The sequence below is a fragment of the Diuraphis noxia genome, unplaced genomic scaffold, assembly GCF_037042655.1.
Source record: "Diuraphis noxia isolate RWA-SAM2 unplaced genomic scaffold, SU_Dnox_SAM2 contig0003, whole genome shotgun sequence".
NCBI classification, from domain to species: Eukaryota; Metazoa; Arthropoda; class Insecta; order Hemiptera; family Aphididae; genus Diuraphis; species Diuraphis noxia.
In genome coordinates this window covers 134,195-155,702 of record NW_028301713.1, presented here as the reverse complement: position 1 = coordinate 155,702, position 21,508 = coordinate 134,195, and the positions used below count along the sequence as shown (strand labels likewise).

At 30.0% G+C, this 21,508-nt stretch overlaps 1 protein-coding gene across 1 annotated transcript in view; it reads right to left on the bottom strand.

Annotated features, from left to right (window-relative positions):
- Positions 1-20,755, bottom strand: part of LOC107170490 (uncharacterized) — a 32,092-nt gene extending 11,337 nt beyond the window's left edge. The window contains exons 1-2 of the mRNA XM_089222129.1: positions 20,390-20,755; positions 15,960-20,280 (exon numbers count right to left, since the gene is read on the bottom strand). Of these exons, the coding sequence (XP_089078255.1) occupies positions 15,960-20,280; positions 20,390-20,755 (4,687 nt within the window). The remainder of the gene's footprint in view (positions 1-15,959; positions 20,281-20,389) is intronic.
- Between the last annotated feature and the right edge of the window lie 753 nt (positions 20,756-21,508).

Below are 21,508 nucleotides of genomic sequence, written 5' to 3'. Positions count from 1 at the left end.
TAGATATAAAAACAATAAGAAATAATTTAACTGTTATAATTGTTTTTAATCAGTCAAATTATTATATTGAAAAAATATGGTCCGATTTTATTAGCAAAATTATACCATTAGACAAATTTAAAGACATTTTTAGAACTTATTGTAAAACATATGATAAAAAAAATAAAATAAAAACATATGGTTTCATAACAATAGACATAATAAAAAATTTTATCTATGACAATAGAGGTAATGATATTTTAAGTATTGATGAACGATGAAAATTATTTTTTATGTAATAAATGGATATCAAACAAATTCAAAATGAATTAAAAAATAAAATTAAAAAAAATATAACATTTGAAGACCAAAACAATTCCAAGGTCGGAAATAACTTAGAAAACGAAACAGAAAAAATGAAACAATTAATTCATCTTAGACAAAATTTACAAAAAACTTAAAAAAAATCAAATTTTAAAATTTAAAATTTAATAAAAAAAGATGAAGATGAAGATGAAGGTGAAGATGAAGGTGACAACAATAACGCGTCCCCTATTCAGGGACACGTTGAATATACACCAAAAAATATCCAAAAAATAATTAATGTTAAAAAAAATTTACAAAATAACTATAGAAAAACAGTTTGAAACGATAAATATACATCAGAAGAAAAAGTAAAACATTATGAACCAATATTAAAAGCCTTATCAAATGTTGAATCATCTGTTAATGATGTTAAAGAGGTTGCTATTAAAACCGATAATGATATTCAAAAGATGATAATACCTACTCCTTATAAACCTCGTAATCCAGAATTATTACGATTAACAGAAGATCAAGATAATATGAAAACACCTAAAAGTTCTCCACTAATAACAACAAATAAATCTCCTATGCCTAAAAATATAATAATATTAGGTGAAAATGCGCAAAAATATTTACCAACTTTACCAAATGAAGCTAAAAGTGTTAATCCATTTGGAATATATCATATAAGTAAAACTGATGAATTCATGATCGGAAAATACCCTATAATATTTGACTTTGATGATATAATTTTAAATGGAAAAAAACATATACTAACCCCAGGTATGTGGAGATTATCAACTCATACAGATGTAACAAAATCAGAATTTTATACAAAAGAAGATTTTGAAAATTATGAAAAAATATTAATTGAAACAGATTCAATATACCAAAATAATGATATTAACACAGGAAAACCTAAATCAAGTGGAAGTGCTAAATATAATGAAATGATTAAACCTATTTGGGAAAAAATTAAACTAACATCAACAAAAACTAAAGAAAGTAAACCAAAAACATTAAAAAAAGATAAATCACCAACACTGAAAAAATCATAAAGTTTACCCAAAGGAGAAGGTTTAATAAAATATACAAATAATCCTATTGAAATGATTTATATCGATAATATAATAAAAATAATTGACAGACTATATTTTATATTAGCAGAAGAAATAGCGGGAAATTATGGTTTTCATAATGAAAAACTTGGTATTGTTCATTTGTTTAAACGAAACATGGAAACACTGATTGATACTCCCAAAAAAGGTGTTGAATATTTACTACAATCTTTGTTAAATTTACCAAAAGAAACAACAAATAAGTTAAAATATAATATTAAACAATTAATTGACAGACTACATGTTATATCATCTGCAGAAAGATCGGGAAAAAACACGTTTCATGATGAAAAACTTGAAATTCTTAATTTTTGTATTAAAAAAAATAGAAAAGATAATTGATATTCCCGTTAAAGGTGTAGAATACTTAATGTCGTATATTTCACATTTACCAAAGGATATTATAAAAGGTTCAGGGTTTTTTAATGATTTTTTAAATTGTTCAAAATTACCTCCGATACATTGGCCTGGATATAATTATCTAGGACCATTTACAAATTTAGATGAAAATATTCCCCCGATTAACAAGTTAGACGAATATGCAAGAGAACATGATTATTTTTATAAAGATCATAAAGATACTAAAACAAGACATATCGCTGATAAAAATTTACAACAAAAAGCAATGGAAAGATTTTATGCTTCTGATAGTTCTTTGAATGAAAAAATTGCTGCTTTGACAACTGCAAATATAATGAAAACAAAAAGATATTTAGGAATGAATTTAATATTTGAATAAAATTTAATATTTTGTATAATAAAATGCATTTTAAATTAACTGAAAACCATAAAAAAAAGTTGGCTGAAGCTCATAAAAAAAATTCTAATGCAAAAATTCATATTGCTAGTGATAAAATATATAAAGGAGAAAATAAATATTATTTAGATCAAAATCAAATAGAAAAATTAAAAAATGCCAAGAAAAAAAATTCTGGAGTAAGGTTGGAGATTACATCGAAGCAAATTAAAGGTGGATTTTTACCATTAATTTTACCTTTTCTAGAAGCTGCAGCAGTAACTACCCCAGATTTAATTGCATTGTATGATAGTTATAAAGATAGTAAACATAAGAAAAAAATAGAAGAGGAAATTCGACACAATAAAGAAATGGAAAAAAATAAAGGTTCTGGATTGAAGACAAATAAAAAAAAAAAATCGAAAAAATGATTAATTTCGATATATCAACATTTAGAAAAAACATTAAAAATTATCCAGGTTGTTATACAACTTTTTGGAGTAAAGTTAAAAATATAAATATCGAACCGTTAAGTAATTTTGATATAATAAAATTTGGAAATAATATAAAAAATTTTAGAGGTTGTTTCATGATAAATGAATTACCTGAAAAACCTTGGTTAAATGAATGTGGGATATTTAATTTAAATAATTCTACTCAAAATGGTTCTCATTGGGTTGCATGGAAAAAAATAATAAATTATAAAATATATTTTGATTCATTTTCGAGTACTCCTCCTCCTGAAATTTTAAATTATTTAGGTGATGATAATCTGTGGTATAACAATGACAAGTTTCAAAACTATGATGATCCTCCTATATGTGCACATTTATGTTTAGAATTTATTGAAAATTATAAAAAATGTATTTAAATATATCTAATATATTAAAATATTTTTAATAGAAATATTTCTATTAAAAATAATGATTATTAAAATGTTACACATACTTAAAATAATTGTATTTCACGTTCTTTGATTTGATTTTCTAACAGTTTAAAAAATTCACAATCTTTATTATTTTCCATTTCTATTATTTATATCACATTTCAATATTTTCTAATATTGAAATATTGCATTTCAATTTTCAATTATTAATATCATAAGTTCTATGAAAAATATTTTAATTATTATTGCATTTCAATTTTGTGATCTATTGGTGATTTAATCAATTTTACTGATCTTTTTATGACTAATTACATTTTACTGATCTTTTTATGTTTAATTACAGTTTACTAATCTTTTTATGTTTAATTACAGTTAACTGATCTTTTGATGTTTTATTTAATTTTGTGTTCTATTTCTGATTAATTACAGTTTACTGATCTTTTTATGTTTAACTACGGTTTACTGATCTTTTATGTTTTATTTCATTTTGTGTTCTATTTCTGATTAAATGAGCGTTTCTGATAAAGTTTACTGTTTGTGATGATTTTCTGATTAAAATCAATCTTGTGATCTTTTACTGATATTTTTAGGAAAAGTGTGCTCAAGTGCCCCTTATACTGATATATATGTATGAATATATTATAACAAAGCACTCTATTTCAAATTAAGTTCAAATTATTTTATTACCCTAATTATTATGTTTCTAAACTTATATTATACTGAAAAACATAAAAATTCATTGCAAAAATTTCAAATAAATCACTTGATTTTCACTTTAACCATAATATATGATGAATATTTTATAGTTATTAAATATATTATACACTTATTAATTAGTATCGGGTATTCTCTTTCTTTAATAGTTATATGTAAGTTGATTTAATTTTAAATAATTATTTAATTTTATACGATTTATAATATCCATCTTAAATATATTTAAACTTTAATCTTTTGTTTATATAATTTTTAAATATCAGCATTCATATTTCCAAGATTCTAAAAAAAAAGGCTATTAGTTATGATCTATTATAATTAAATATTAACCTTAAACTACGTGTTTGTTATGTTTAATTCTGTGCATGGCCTGATAGTAGATATATAAGTATGAATATGTTATAACTAAGAACTCTATTTTAAATTAAACTCAAATGATTTTTCTGACCTAATTATTATGTTTTTAAATTATATATTCTACCGAAAAACTTAAAAAGTCATTGCCGCAAAAATTTCAAAGAAATCACTTGATTTTCCACTTTAATCACAATATAATATGATGAATATTTTATAATTATTAAATATATTTTACACTTATTAATTATTATCGGGTATTCTCTGTCTTTAATAGTTGAACGTATGTTGATTTAATTTTACACGATTTATAATATGCATCTTAAATGTTTAATCTTTTGTTTATATAATATTCAACATAATTTAGATAAGAAGTGTGATTTAATTTTTTTCAAATAAATATCTGCATTCATTTTTCCGAGTTTTTTAAAAAAAAACTGTTATTTATAATTTATTATAATTCAATATCATCCTTAAACTATGTGTTTTTTATGTTTAATTCTATGCATGGCCTGATAGTAGACATATAAGTATGAATATGTTATAAGTAATAACTTATAACTATATGAACTCTATTTCAAATAAAGTTCAAATTATTTTTCTACCCTAATTTTTATGTTTCGAAATGTATATTCTACCGAAAACCTTACAAACTCATTGCAAACATTTTAAATAAATCATTTGATTTTCCACTTTAATTATTTAATTTGATGAATATTTTATAATTATAAAATATATTTTACATTTATTAATTATTATCGTGTATTCTCTGTCTTCAATAGGGCAACGTAAGTTGATTTAATTTTAAAGAATTATTTAATTTTACAAGATTTATAATTTGCATCTAAATTATGTTTTAAGTTTAATCTTATGTTTATATAATATTCAACATAATTTAGATAAGCAATGTAATTTTATTTTTTAATTATCTGCATTCAATTTTCTGATTAAAAAAAAAAAAAGCTGTTAGTTATAATAATCTATTATAATTAAATATTAACTTGAACACGTATTTATAATGTTTAATTGTATGCATGTCCTGATAGTAGACATATATGTATGGATTTGTTATAACTAAAAACTTTATTTCAAATAAAGTTCAAATAATTTTACCTCCCTAATTATTATGTTTCGAAATTTATATTATACCGAAAACTTAAAAAGTCATTGCTGCAAAAATTTCCAATAAATCACTTGATTTTCCACTTTAATCACAATATAATATGATGAATATTTTATAATTATTAAATATATTTTACACTTATTAATTATTATCGGATATTCTCTGTCTTTAATAGTTGAAGGTATGTTGATTTAATTTTACACGATTTATAATATGCATATTAAATGTTTAATCTTATTTTTATATAATATTCAACATAATTTAGATAAGAAGTGTGATTTTAGATTCTGAACGAAGTGATGAATGTATTGATTTTACAATGATGATGTGTGTTTTTTTTTTTGTGTGTGTCTGTGTACAGCATAACTAGTCGAAATAATGCTTCAATTTTAAACTTTGTGGGTGGTTTCCGATGTAGAAAGTGAATATCCTTGGTGCATTATAGATGTCAAAATTAAACATTTTCCAACAGTAGTCAGTAATCGAGAAAAATAAAAAAAAAATTGACAGAAAAACTGGAATTTTTACGCAAAACCAGTTTTCGACCAAATCGATTTTTTTGTATGGTTGTAATTCAAAAACTAATCACTGTAAATACTTGAAATTTTCACCAAATGTTTATGTTAGTGGTATCTATAAGAAATTTAATTTTCACAAATTTTTGACTTTTTTTGAGTTATTTATAGGCCACTGAAATTTTCAATTTTTTTGAGAATTTTTATTTGAAGTGTCGGTAAAAAAATGTCGGATGACCAAAAAAACTTAAAAATTTTATACAAGGTTTCTTATGAGTTGTTTTTGTTGTACCTAAAAAAAATTAAAAATAGTTCGTCACAATTTTTTTTTATAAGCATTTATAGTTCAAATTTATACGAAATCTGTCGAAAAATGCGAAAATTTGCAAGTAATTTTGAAGTTGAAAAATCAAAAAAATTTTTGTGTTTATAACTAAGGATTAAAAATACAATGCTAAATTTTCCATAAGTTTTCCTTCAAGTAGCTATAGAGAAAACTCAAAGCATCATTATAGCAAAAATTTTATGTGCGTTTGAATTTTAAATTTTTACAAAATACCGTAACGATAACGATTTATCCTCAAATGATTTTAAATATTTGTAATTATTCAAAAAGTATAAGTCGTTGATACTTGAAAATTTCACAAGTTATTAAGATTGGCATTTTATTTCAATATATTTTGACTTTTTTTGAGATATTTATAGACAACTGAAATTTTAGGTTAGATACATTTTTTTGGCCCCATCAAAATACCTGAAATTTTAATACAAAGTTTCTCATAAGTTATTATTAAAGTGATTAAAAAATTATAAGAATACATAGTCACAATTTTTTTTCTATTAGCATTTGAAGTTAAAATATTGACTTATTAATACGTAAAAATTAAGGCAATGTTCAAATTATCTTAGATAGAAATTCATAAAAGTTTTTCTTTTTAGATCTAAGATATGAAAATTTAATACAAGGCTCCTATCATCTTTTAACAATAGCAGTTGAAAAATAAAAGAAATGCCTAATCACATTTTTTTTTAACAAGCATTTAAATTTAAATTTTGACAACATACGTAAAAATCACGAAAATTCGCAAATTATTTTAAGCTAGAAATTCATAAAAAATTTTCTTTTTAAATCTAAGATTTGAAAATTTTGAATAATCTGTAATATAACCTAGACAGATAAACCGTCTCCGTTCAGAATCGTTTTTCGTATACAATGCTACCTATCATTGCATTCAAATTTAACCTACCATAGCTAGTCAGAGGTCCACCACACCACCAATGTACAGCAGAGTGATACCCAATTACCCAGTTTTTTTTTTTTTAATTATATGTATTCAATTTTCCGAGTTTTAAACCTAACCTAACCTAACCTAACTAAGGATATTCACTTTCTACATCGGAAACCACCCCCAAAGTTTAAAATTGAAGCATTGTTTCGACTAGTTATGCTGTACACAGACACAAAAAAAAACACACATCATCATTGTAAAATCAATACATTCATCACTTCGTTCAGAATCTAAAACTTATATATATATATATAAACTATTATAATTAAATATTAACCTCAAACTACGTATTTATAATGTATAATTCTGTGCATGGCTTGATAGTAGACATATATGTATAGATATGTTATAACTAAGAACTATATTTCAAATTAAGTTCAAATGATTTTTCTACCTAATTATTATGTTTTGAAATTTATATTCTACCGAAGAACTTGAAAATTCGTTGCAAACATTTCAAATAACTCATTTGATTTTCCACTTTAATCGTAACATTTAATGAATATTTTATAATTATTAAAAAATGTATTATACACTTATTAATTATTGTTGGGTATTCTCTGTCAATTTTAGTACTTGGTAAGTTGATTAAATTTTATATAATTATTAAATTTTACACGAGTTATAATTTGCATCTTAAATATGTTTAAATTTTATTATTACGTTTATATAATATTCAGCATAATTTTTGATAATAAGTGTGATTTTATTTTTTAATTATTTGCATTCAATTTTCCAAGTTAAAAAAAAAAAGCGGGTAAGTCGTGGATGTCGCTCTATTGTACCTTATAGGTTAGGTTAGGCAAGTGGGTTACTGTAATGGATGAATTAAATTTGAATCCAATGATATTATATCATTGTATACCTAAGAAAAACGGTTCTAAGTGGAAACAGTTTATCTGTCTAGGATATATTATAGATTATTAAAAATTTAAAAAAAGATATAAAAGGAAATTTTTTTATGAATTTCTAGCATAAAACAATTTACGAATTTTAATGATTTTTACGTATGTTGTCAAAGTTAAAATTTGAATGCTTGTAAAAAAAAAATTGTGACTAAGAATTTTTATTTTTTTTTTTAACTGCTATTATTACAATGTGTTAGAAGACTTGTATTAAATTTTCAAGCTTTTCTACCGAACAAATAAATTTTTATCAATATTTATAGAAAAAAAAAACTAAAAAAGTTGAAAAATTAAAATGTCAGTAAACAGCTCAAAACAAATCTAAATAATTTGAAAATTTTATCAAATAATATATAAAATGCCTATATAAACATTCAGTGAAAATTTCAAGTATCTGCAGTCATTTGTTTTAGAGTGACACCAAAATAAGGAAATCGCTAACAGCGAAAATCCAATGTTGTAATAATTTAAATTTCAAATGCTCATAAAAATTTAATTTGAATTTCCGGTGGACTTATTTTTGATAAAGATTGAAAAACTTGTAAGGAATCTTGTATAAAATTTTTAAATCTTAAATTTAAAAAGAAAAGTTTTTATGAATTTCTAGCATAAAATAATTTGTGAATTTTCGTGATTTTTACGTATTTTGTCAAAAATCAAACTTTGAATACATATAAAAAAAAATTTTGACAATGAATTTATTTTATTTTTCATCAGCTATTGTAACAATATGTTAGGAGCCTTATCATTTTTAAATCTTATAAATATCTAAGAAGAAAAATTTTTATGAATTTCTATCTAAGATAATTTGAACATTGCCATAATTTTTCCGTATTCAGTCAAAATTTGAACTTTAAATGCTCATAACAAAAATCATGCATATGTATTTTTAATATTTTTCAACTGCTATTGTTACAATGTGTTAGCCTTGTATCAAATTTTCAAGCTTTTCTACCCAACAAATAAATTTTTATCAATATTTATTTTAAACAAACTAATAATGATCGGAAATTGCAAACACCTAGTTCAACTTAAGTCGGAAATTGTTGAAAACTGCATGGTGAATAGAATATGTATACCTCTATAAACATTCGTTGAAAATTTCATATATCTATGGTCATTTGTTTTAATGTTACATCAAAAACCAAAATACATTTTGTCGAAAACTGATTGTGTGTACAATTTCCCGTTTTCCCTTTAATTTTTAGTTTATCCCAAGTATTTAGAAAAATATAGAATTTATTATTGACCCCCAAAATATCAACTAGATTCACATTCTGATCAAACGAGTTACTGAAGTCAAAAATCGAAGCACTTTTACTGCCCCAAAACGTGATGACAGACACAAACAAAAAATAAAAATAAAAATAAAAACACACATCATAGTAAAATCAATACAACGTACGTATCAATTTCACCTAGAATTTAATAATGTTAGTTATAATCTATTATAATTAAATATTAACATTAAACTACGTGTTTGTAATGTTTAATTCAATTACAATTAATTTTATGCATGGCCTGATAGTAGACGTATAAGTATGAATATGTTGTAACTAAAATCTCCATTTCAAATAAAGTTCAAATGATTTTTTTCCCTAATTACTATGTTTAGAAATTTATATTTTACCGAAAAACTTGAAAATTGATTGCAAATATTTCAAATAATTCACTTGATTTTCCACTTTAATCATAACATTTGATGAATATTTTATAATTATAAAATATATTATACACTTATTAATTATTATCGGTTATTCTCTGTCGATTATAGAACAAGGTAAGTTGATTTAATTTTAAATAATTATTTAATTTTACACGATTTATAATATGCATCTTAAATATATTTAAAGTTTAATCTTATGTTTATATTTTATCTAACATAATTTTAAAAAAGTAGTGTGATTTTATTTTTTAATTATTTGTTTCAATTTTCCGAGTTTTTTAGAAAAAAAAAAAAATTTAATTTTTTAATTATCTGCATTCAATTTCCTGATTAAAAAAAAAAAAAAAAAACTTTTAGTTATAATAATCTATTATAATTAAATATTAAACTTAAACTACGTGTTTATAATATTTATTTCTATGCATTGCCAGCTAGTTGACATATAAGTATGAATATATGTTATAACCCATAACTCTATTTCAAATAAAGTTTAAATTATTTTTTTCCCTCATAACTATGTTTCGACATTTATATTCTACCGAAAAACATGAAAGTCATTGCAAATATTTCAAAGAAATCCCTTGATTTTCCACATTAATCATAAAATTTGATGAATATTTTATAATTATTAAATATGTTATACACTTATTAATTATTATCGGGTATTCTCTGTCTATAATAGAGTATCGTAAGATGATTTAATTTTAAATAATTAGTTAATTTTACACAATTTATAATATGAATCTAAAATATATTTAAAGTTTAAACTTATATGTTTACATAATATTCAACATAATTTAGATAAGAAGTGTGATTTTATATTATAGTTATCTGCATTCAGCTTTCTTAGTTTTTAAAAAAAAAAGTGGGCAAGTGGATGTCGCTCTGCTGTACATTAGGGGATGGGGCGGACCTCTGACTAGGGTAGGTTGAATTTGAATCAAATGATAGGTATCATTGTATACAAAAAAAAATTCTGAACGGTTAGGTTAGGTTAGGGTAACCTAACCTAACCTAGCCTAACCTTGTCATTCTAGGATTTATTATATTTAAATATTGTCATATATTCTATTTTGAAACAAATATTTTATTTTTCAATTGGGACGCATTTTACATGTTTCCAAAAACATTACATGTAGTTATCATAATTCATAATAGCTATGTATAAATACCTATTATTAACACTATAAGAACCACTTATGAGGATCTTTGTATTAAATTTTCAAGTATTTTGATTGGGCCAAAAAATTGTATCGACATATCAAAAAAAAATTTTCAGAAAAATAGAAAATTGCAGTTGTCTATAAATATCTCAAAAAAAGTCAAAATATTTTGAAAATTAAATCATGTTAAGAAAATTGCCAATCAAAATAACTGGTACTATTTTCAAGTACCTACGACTTATACTTTTAAATAATAACAAATATTTAAAATCGTTTGAGGATAATTCGTAATCGTTACGATATTTTTTAAAAATTTAAAATTCAAACGCACTTAAATTTTTCCTATAATGAAGCTTCGAGTTTTCTCTAAAGCTACTTGAAGAAAAACATATTGAAAACGTAGCGTCGAATATTTAGTCCTTAGTGATATACACAAACAATTTTATGATTTTTCAAATTCAAAATTACTTGCAATTTTTCGCATTTTCGACAGATTTCGTATAAATTTGAACTATAAACGCTTATAAAAAAAAATTTTAACGAACTATTTTTAATTTTTTTTAGGTACAACAAAAACAACTCATAAGAAACCTTGTATAAAATTTTTAAGTTTTTTTGGTCGTCCGACATTTTTTTACCGACACTTCAAATAAAAATTCTCAACAAAATTGAAAATTTCAGTGGCCTCTAAATAACTCAAAAAAGTCAAAAATTTGTGAAAATTAAATTTCTTATAGATACCACTAACATAAACATTTGGTGAAAATGTCAATTATTTACAGTGATTAGTTTTTGAATTACAACCATACAAAAAAATCGATTTGGTCGAAAACTGGGTTTGCGTAAAAATTCCCGTTTTTCTGTCATTTTTTTTTTGTTTTTCTCGATTTTTTTGAAAACTGTTGGAAAATGTTTACTTTTGACCTCTATGATAAAAAAAAAAACCGCATCATTGTAAAATCAATACATTCAACACTCCGTTCAGAATCTAAAAATATGTTAGTTATAATCTATTATAATTAAATATTAACCTTAAACTACGTATTTATAATGTTTTATTTTATGTATGGCCTAATAGTAGACATATATGTATGAATATGTTATAACTAAGAACTATATTTTAAATTAAGCTCAAATGATTTTTCTATCAGAATTATTATGTTTTGAAATTACATATTCTACCGAAAAACTTGAAAATTCATTGCAAACATTTAAAATAACTCATTTGATTTTCCACTTTAATCGTAACATTTAATGAATATTTTATAATTAAAAAATATATTATACACTTATTAATTATTATTGGTTATTCTCTGTCTATTTTAGTACTTGGTAAGTTGATTTAATTTTATATAATTATTTAATTTTACACGAGATATAATTTGCATCTTAAATATGTTTAAAGTATAATATTATGATTATATTATATTATACCCAACATGATTTAAATAAGTATTGTGATTTTTTTTTTTTTTTATATCTGCATTCAATTTTCCGAATTAAAAAAAAAAAAAAACTGTTAGTTATAATCTAATATAATTAAATATTAACTTTAAGCTATGTGTTTATATTGTTTATTCTATGCATGACCTGATTGTAGACATATAAGTATAAATATTGAATATGTTATATCTAAGAACTCTTTTTCCAATTAAGTTCAAATGATCATTTACCCTAATTACATATTACTATATGTTTCAAAATTTATACTCTACAGAAAAACTTGAAAATTAATTGCAAACATTTCAAATAAATCACTTGATTATCCACTTTAATCTTAACATTTGATGCATATTTTATAATTATTATAAATTATTATAATTGTATAATAATATATTTTATATTATACACTTATTAATTATTATTGGGTATTCTTTGTCTATAATAGAAAAACGTAAGTGGATTTAATTTTAAATAATTATTTAATTTTACACGATTTATAATATGAATCTTAAATATATAAAGTTTAATCTTTTGTTTACATAATATAGATAAGAAGTGTGATTTTATTTTTGAATTATCTGCATTCAATTTTCCGAGGTCTAAAAAAAAACTGTTAGTTAAAATCTATTATAGTTAAATATTAACCTTAAACTACGTGTTTATGTTTATTTCTATGCATTGCCTGATAGTAGACATATAATTATGAATATGTTATAACTAAGAACTATATTTCAAATTAAGTTCAAATGATTTTTCTACCTAATTATTATGTTTCGAAATTTATATTCTACCGAAAAACTTGAAAATTCATTGCAAACATTACAAATAAATCACTTGATTTTCCTCTTTAATCGTAACATTTGATGAATATTTTATAAATATAAAATATATTATTCATTCATTAATTATTACCGGGTATTCTCTAATTTTTAAAGTAAATAGTAAGTTGATTTAATTTTACATAAATTATAATTTGCATCTTAAATATGTTAGTATAAATGTATAATATAATGTTTATATTATACCCAACATTATTTAAATAAGTAGTGTGATTTTTTTTTAAATATCTGCATTCAATTTTCCAAATTTCAAAAAAAAATCTGTTAGTTATAATCTAATATAATTAAATATTAACTTTAAACTATGTGTTTATATTGTTATTCTATGCATGGCCTGATAATAGACATATAAGTATGAATATGTTATAACTAAAAACTCTATTTCAAATAAAGTTCAAATGATTTTTCTACCCTAATTTTTTAGATGAATATTTTGATGAATATTTTATAAGTATTAAAAAAATTATACACTTATTTTAATTATTATCGGGTATTCTCTGTCTACAATAGTGAATCGTAAGTTGATTAAATTTTATAATATAATTATAAAATTTTACACCATTTATAATATGCATCTGAAATACAAGGTTAGGTGATTGCACCTACCACCTGCGTCAAGCACCTCTAATTAGAACTTTGGGCTTCAACTATAGTTTAATAATTTTTTTATTTATTAGGTATATTTATTTTATACAGGTAACAATAATACCTAATAAAGCGTGTAAGTCGTGGATGTCGCTCTGCTGTACAGTAGGTTACTGTAATGGATGGGATTAAATTTGAATGTAATTATAGGTATTGTACCACAAAGGCTCCTGCGGGGGTGGCGGTTGGCCTTAGATGGTGATAAATAATATATATAATAAATGTTACCCAGATTATCTCCAAATAGAATAACAAAATAAATTTTAACGTGACCTGCAAAGGATCGGGTGACCAGAACAACATATATATAAGAAACTATTTTTGATTGCACCGTCGTGCTATAAATGTATAATAGATTAACAATGATCAAGTAGATTATAATACAATATATGAGTACTAACTGGGGCGCCCAAAAGATTATAATATAATAATAATAATTAATACAAACACTTAGGTAATACCAGTAAATAATAATAGATATGCTAACGTGATTGTTACCACAGCTCAAACATAGATACAATTTTGTGGTACAAATAATAGTCAAATTCAAGGTGTTAACGATACCGGTCCGGCCATCCACCTCACCAACTCCTAGGCTTGGAATGCTTGGACAGTGTACCCACGGGATAATGTATAATGCAGCTGCCGGGCCATGAATCTCCGACTCCGCGTCCGCGTGGTCAAAAACACGTCGTCTGAGGGCGACGTCGCACAAACGGACAACAACGGCACAAGACGGCCAACAACGGCACACAAAAATGGCCAACAACGACGCGGAACGGTGTGGACGTAGCACACACACACGCACCGAGAGCGAGTACGTTGCTCGGGAGAATGAACAGACGACCGATCGACGCTGGACATACGCCGATTTTATATATATCAGAGGGGAGGAGGGGGACGTAGAGCTCGGCGAGCTTATCGAGTATAAAGGTCATTATATTCACGCTGTAATACGAAATTATAACGATAAGCTTAATATATCTCGAACATCCTCCCCCCCTTGGAAGACGTAGGGCGGCTTACAACTGGATGTGGATGGAATGGCATATAATGATCGACCAAGGTGACCACTGCTGAAGAACTTGATTGAAGTCTGAGGAAGGTGACAACCTGATACATTACACATAATTAAAAGAAAGAAAAAAGAAAAGAAAAATACAATGTTCAAAACAAAGAATAATAATATTTTAAAGAATCGCCAAATACGATGAATATAATGCAAATAAAGGGAAGTTAGTAAAATAATATAATAAATAGATCGTAGCATGAAATAATAATTCAATAAATTACCTTATAATATCAAATGGTCACCCAAATAACCTTGCAAAAGGGCGCACAGTCTCAAAATAATCAAAAATAATTATACATAAGGCAATAATAATTTATATCAATACAATTTAACAGCGTAAGAAAAAATCAAAAAAACCAAAAAACAAATACCTATGCCACGATTTACAATTCATGAGTAAATAATTAATACATTTTTTTTTTTTTTATATATATATATAATACATCAATGGCAATAGATATCAATAAAAATTCAAACAAACATAACTCTACGCATCCTTTACCTCCGATGCCCACAGGACCTAGGGTACATTAACTGATCGCATGGTGTAAGTATACATAATAATTTGCAGTACAGGGGCATGACATATTGCAGCGTAGGTGTAGGGATGGCTATATATATTTTAATTAGGTAATTTTACGACCTTTACCACCGGGCGAGTAAGTGTGCCGGTTGCGGTACGCAAGCTGACTACACGTACTACACCGTCCGCTCCCGGAAACACTTGTTCCACACGTGCCATACGCCAACGTAGCGATGGTACATTCGGCTCTTTAACAATAACCAAATCGTTGACTGCAAGATTGGTCTCATCGTGTGTCCAGCGAGTACGCGTTTGCAATGAGTTCAGATACTCGCCGTGCCAATGACGCCAAAATGATTGTGTGGATTGATTGAGTAGATTCCACCGCTGGACTAACGGGCGTGCCGTGTCGGCGATATGTACTTCAGGAACCGAGAGTAACGGGCGACCGATTAAGAAATGCCCGGGTGTTAAACAGTCATACTCAGAGGGGTCCGACGAAAGTGGCACCAAGGGGCGTGAATTAAGGATGGCCTCTATACGGCACAATAGTGTACAAAGTTCCTCAAGTGTAAATATATGTTCACCCATTATTCGCACCATCAAATTTTTGGCAGACCGTACTGCCGCTTCCCACAACCCCCCGAAGTGGGGTGCCCCGGGTGGATTAAAGTGCCACGTACAGTGGAACCTGGCAGCGAGACGATCTTTACAGTTAGGGTCGTCAACCAATGTACGTAAAAAATTTGATGCTCCAACAAAGTTAGTACCGCAATCAGTATAAATGTCGGTGGGGAGACCCCGACGAGCGACGAATCGTTGTAAGGCCGCCAGAAATGCCTCTGTCGTCAGATCTGCCACATATTCGAGGTGAATTGCTTTTATCACAAAACAGACAAACACAGCTATGTATACCTTGTACTGACGGGCCTTGCGTAACCGATGTTCGGTCATGACCAAAGGGCCCGCGAAATCGATACCGACCCGCGAGAACGGATGGCACTCGGTCACTCGAGATGCAGGGAGATCGGACATAACTGGTTGTGGATTGACGGACACTAAACGGACGCAAGTTGTGCACTTGCTAAGAACGGTTCTAATAAGGGTATTAAGCGATAGAATCCAGTAAGAACGGTTAATAAGAGATGTCAAAATTCTCGGCCCTCCATGACCGGTAATATCGTGCCAATGGCGAATCAATAAAATAGACATGTGGGACGACTTGCTTAATAAAATCGGGTGTTTCTGTGTCTCGGGTACATCGGCATTTAACAAACGACCGCCTACACAAATTAACCCGCGGTCATCTATAAACGGACGAAGACGTGCCACTGGTTTGATGCTGATCGGGAGATTATTTGAAAGATCGTGAAACAATTTGCCAAACGCGACCCGTTGGGAACATTTTACGACGACCACGGCGGCGTGATCCAATTCATCACGTGATAAAAAATCGGTTTTATGAGGTAGACGTCTACAGCCACTAATAAACCTATACATACGAGTGACAACACGAATCATATGAATGTAAGACGAAAACCGCGCGTACCACTCGGGTTCTGGAGGTTCTTTAGTATTAGCGATAAGCGTTGTTAATGGAGCGGTTTTCATCTCCGGCAAACCATCGGTGAGTAATTTCGGACCTAACATCGCCCATTCAGTTTCATCACGGTACAAAACGTCCGGCCCCTTCCAGTATAGTGTATGGTTTACTAGTTCAGTTGGGAAAATACCGCGTGACGCACAATCTGCAGGATTACTAGTTGACGCAATATAATTCCAATGGCAGGCGGGAAGCAAGGTCGTTACTTTATGTACTCGGTTTGACACAAAAATTTTAAAACTGTCATGAGGTAATTTAAGCCAACTTAACACGGTAGTCGAATCTGACCAGGCATAACTTTGGGTAATTCTAATTTTGCGCTCAAGTGTCAATTTAAGCCGAGCCATCCAACGAGCTAATAAGACGGCCGCACACAGTTCCAACCGTGGAATTGTTGAGGCCTTGGTTGGAGCCATCTTCGTTTTCGCACCTAGCAAGGAAACTACGGGTGGTCCAGAACGACTACGAAGTCTTAAATATACGACGGCCGAAAAGCCTTTCTCAGACGCGTCACAAAACCCACACAAGTAACCTTGGACGCCTAGTTGAGTGCCAATAAAATGCGGAATATTTACTGTTTGTAAAATCGGGAGATCCGCAACGAATCTGTTCCATACGACAACGATTTCAGGGGGCAACTGTTCATCCCAGGAAATCCCGAGTTGCCACACGCGTTGCATTAAATGTTTCGCTAAAAATATTACTGGCGCTAATAAGCCAAGCGGGTCAAATATGCGCGCAATTAATGATAACATGCCTCGCTTAGTTGTGATTAAGTTTTCGGGCTGAACGGCGTACCTAAAAGTGTCATCCCGTTGCGACCATTGGAGTCCCAGAACTTTAGTACCTCCACCACTTTCATCATCAAATGATAATAACCCACATGCCCGGTCCTCAGGGGGCACCTGATTTAACACCTCTATGGTGTTGCTCGACCATTTTTTCAAACTCATACCGGACCGTTTTAATACGTTTATTAAATCACACTGAAGTGAGATCGCCTCGTCTATGGTATCTCCTCCAACACAAATGTCGTCTACGTACGTACTGAACAATAATGCGTCACGTACGGCGGGGGCATCACCACAATCATGTTCGGCGATATGGTGAAGAACTCGAATGGCAAGAAAAGGAGCACAGTTCACCCCGTACGTAACGGTATTTAACTCGAATGCTTGAAGTGCGTCCTGCGGGGAAGCGCGCCATAAAATATGCTGATAACGCCTGTGTTCAGGGTCTACCAAAATTTGTCGATACATTTTGTTTATATCTGCGGTAAATGCGTAACGCGAAAGGCGAAATAGCACGAGCACATCTATCACGTCCTGTTGCAGTTTGGTACCCGAGAATAAACACTGATTGAGCGAAGCGCTCGAACTTGACTGCGCGGATGCATCAAATATAACACGAATTTTCGCTTCGACGTCGGAAGACTTGAACACCGCGTGGTGGGGGATGAAGTATGACCCCACGGTTTTTGCTAAGGACATGTGACCTAATGACACGTACTCTGCCATGAAATTACAATATGCCTCCCGAAGACGGCTATCAGAAGCGAGCTTGCGTTCAAGTGACTCAAAGCGCTTGAGCGCTACCGCACGCGAACCCGCAAAGGTGGAGTCTGTCACCGGTTGGCGAAATAACAAAGGAACTACATAGCGTCCGGTACTATCCCGGAAACACCTTTTACGGAACATAACTTCACACTGCCCGTCACACGAGAAGTCATTAGGGGCTGCTTCTGGTTCCTCAACGCGCCAGAAATTGTCCATAAGACATTCAATTGAAGAGACCAACGAAACAAGGTGTGAACTGGACACAGGATTACTCGACTGTGGAACTGGACCGATTATGATCCACCCGAAAACGGACCCGAATGCCACTGGGTACTCGTCGCCTACCGACACACGTTTGCCATCCAAGATGCGCGCAAAAAGATCAGCACCGAGCAGTAAATCAACCTTATCAGGCACTGCAAAAGAAGGATCAGCGAGCGCGAGATTTTTGTACTTATCGGCTACTTGATCGGATATCGGCAGGCTGGGCATCTGAGCTGTAATAGTAGGGAATACCCACGCTGTGAATTTTAAAATCGGGTCGGTCGCGAATCTGGGTTGTATGTGACAGTTTACCTGCCCCTTTACGTTCTGTACTGAGGTACCGGACAAACCTGAAATAGGGGCGGTCCAACGAGACACCCTTAAGCCCAATTGGGCAGCGCAATCCACGGTGATCGCGCTTATCTGGGACGCAGAATCAATCAAAGCGCGTTTGGTATGCAACATACCACCACAGTCACGGATGTGAATTAGCGCGGTTCCAAGAACGACAGACGATGAATTTTGCGCATTACTACCGAAAAGAGACGACTGTGCCGTGGATTCTTCACGGTTCAACTGACTATTACATGTTGGGTTACTGTCCCTATCACTGATGACCGTAGTCAGCGTACTATGTAACATTGGATGATGTCTACGGGGGCATTTAGTACATTGCACAGATGACTTACACTCCGGGGCCCAATGACCAATGCGCAGGCATCGGAAACAACACCTATTTTCACGAGCCCATTTTTCCCGAACGTCTACGGTCCACCCGGTAAATTTGTTGCATGTCGACACTGCATGCGACCCCTTGCAAATGGGACACGACACGTTCGACTTCGATGTTCCCGTACTGGTCATCAACGATGAGGACTGTGGCCTCTTAAAATTATTAACACCGGAATTATAACTTTTCGGGTTGACATACGATTTTTGGAGGGCGGACTGTTTTACTGATTTGTGAACGGACTCACGCGATACACTGGGTACACACTCCAATACTTTAATACGAGATTTTACGAAGGACAATAAATCTTTAACGGTTGGGAACTCACTCGCAAGTTGGGCTTCAAAAAGTTTGATCGAATATGACGGCAAGCATCGCGATGCCAAAGAAAATAAAATGAAGTCGCCCAGATCCGGAATTTTCATTGACTCAAGTACCGAAACCCCTTCGTCAAAGGTCAATAAAAATTTGTTTAAATCAATTAATGTTTCGTTTACGGACTTAGGCGCGTTTAATAATTGTTCGATAAGTGAGGATGCTACTAGTCGCGGTTTATCGAAACGCGCGGTCAATGTGGCCCACGCCAGTTGATAATTATCACCGCACACCGGTACGCCGGCTATCGCTTCTAGTGCTTTGTCTCGCAAACAACCTGTTAAATAATAAAACTTATCAATTTCAGTGATATTCGGGCGCTGGTCGACCATAGAGGTAAAACGGTCTCGGAAGGTCAGCCATTTAAAAATATCACCGTGAAATATGGGTAATGGAATTTCTGGCAACCGTGCCGGTTTGAAATTGGACATGTTACGCACACTTAAATTTTCGTTGTCTACCGAAACGACTTCTCTCTGTGACCCGCGCGAATTGTTAATTACCATATCAGCATTACTACAGGGGGGGGTTAAGTTCAATGTTGTCCCCCTCGAGGATTGACTCATTCGCGGACCCATAATTTACTTGAGATGTAATGGACCCCTTTCGCAACGACCTCTCAATATTGTGTTGCTTTTTTACGTAACGATCGGCTGTGGCACGAGAATACGAAATTAGTTCACGTAGCTCTGCAACCTGATCCACGGGATACTCGGAATCTCGATTTAAATCAACCAAACAATCAATAACTGTGTTGCTCTCAGTTGTGAACGCTGTCCATAATTCTTTTACTTCACTCAAAAGAACCACCAATTGTGGAACTAAATCCTCGTCCTCAATACAACGCAGCGCGAGATCGTGTATTGCGCGTATATTTCGAATACATTCATTACGACGCAATGTGGCCTTTTTAAGTGCGCGGTTAACGCGACCGGCTTCCTGATCGTCCATCGCAAAAATATATTATACGACAGAAAAAAACAAATAGTTAAATATAAATATAATTTAAATTTTAAATAATACGAATAAAACAATTTACGCGTTATAATACTATACGTATTAGTGCGTCGTACGTGACGCCAATTAGGTAATAACCACTGGTCGTTCACTATCGACAATCGATAATAGATATAAAAGTTATTTCTACTAATGAATAACTAACACAACGACGGAATAATATCAACACCACGAAAACCCAACTGCAATATGTCACACTAACCGGTGCGGCTGTCGGCCGTACTAATATACAAAGTTTGTTATAATTCGAGATAAACGTAAAAAGTAACCACGCTCTGCTACCAGAAATGTACCACAAAGGCTCCTGCGGGGGTGGCGGTTGGCCTTAGATGGTGATAAATAATATATATAATAAATGTTACCCAGATTATCTCCAAATAGAATAACAAAATAAATTTTAACGTGACCTGCAAAGGATCGGGTGACCAGAACAACATATATATAAGAAACTATTTTTGATTGCACCGTCGTGCTATAAATGTATAATAGATTAACAAAGATCAAGTAGATTATAATACAATATATGAGTACTAACTGGGGCGCCCAAAAGATTATAATATAATAATAATAATTAATACAAACACTTAGGTAATACCAGTAAATAATAATAGATATGCTAACGTGATTGTTACCACAGCTCAAACATAGATACAATTTTGTGGTACAAATAATAGTCAAATTCAAGGT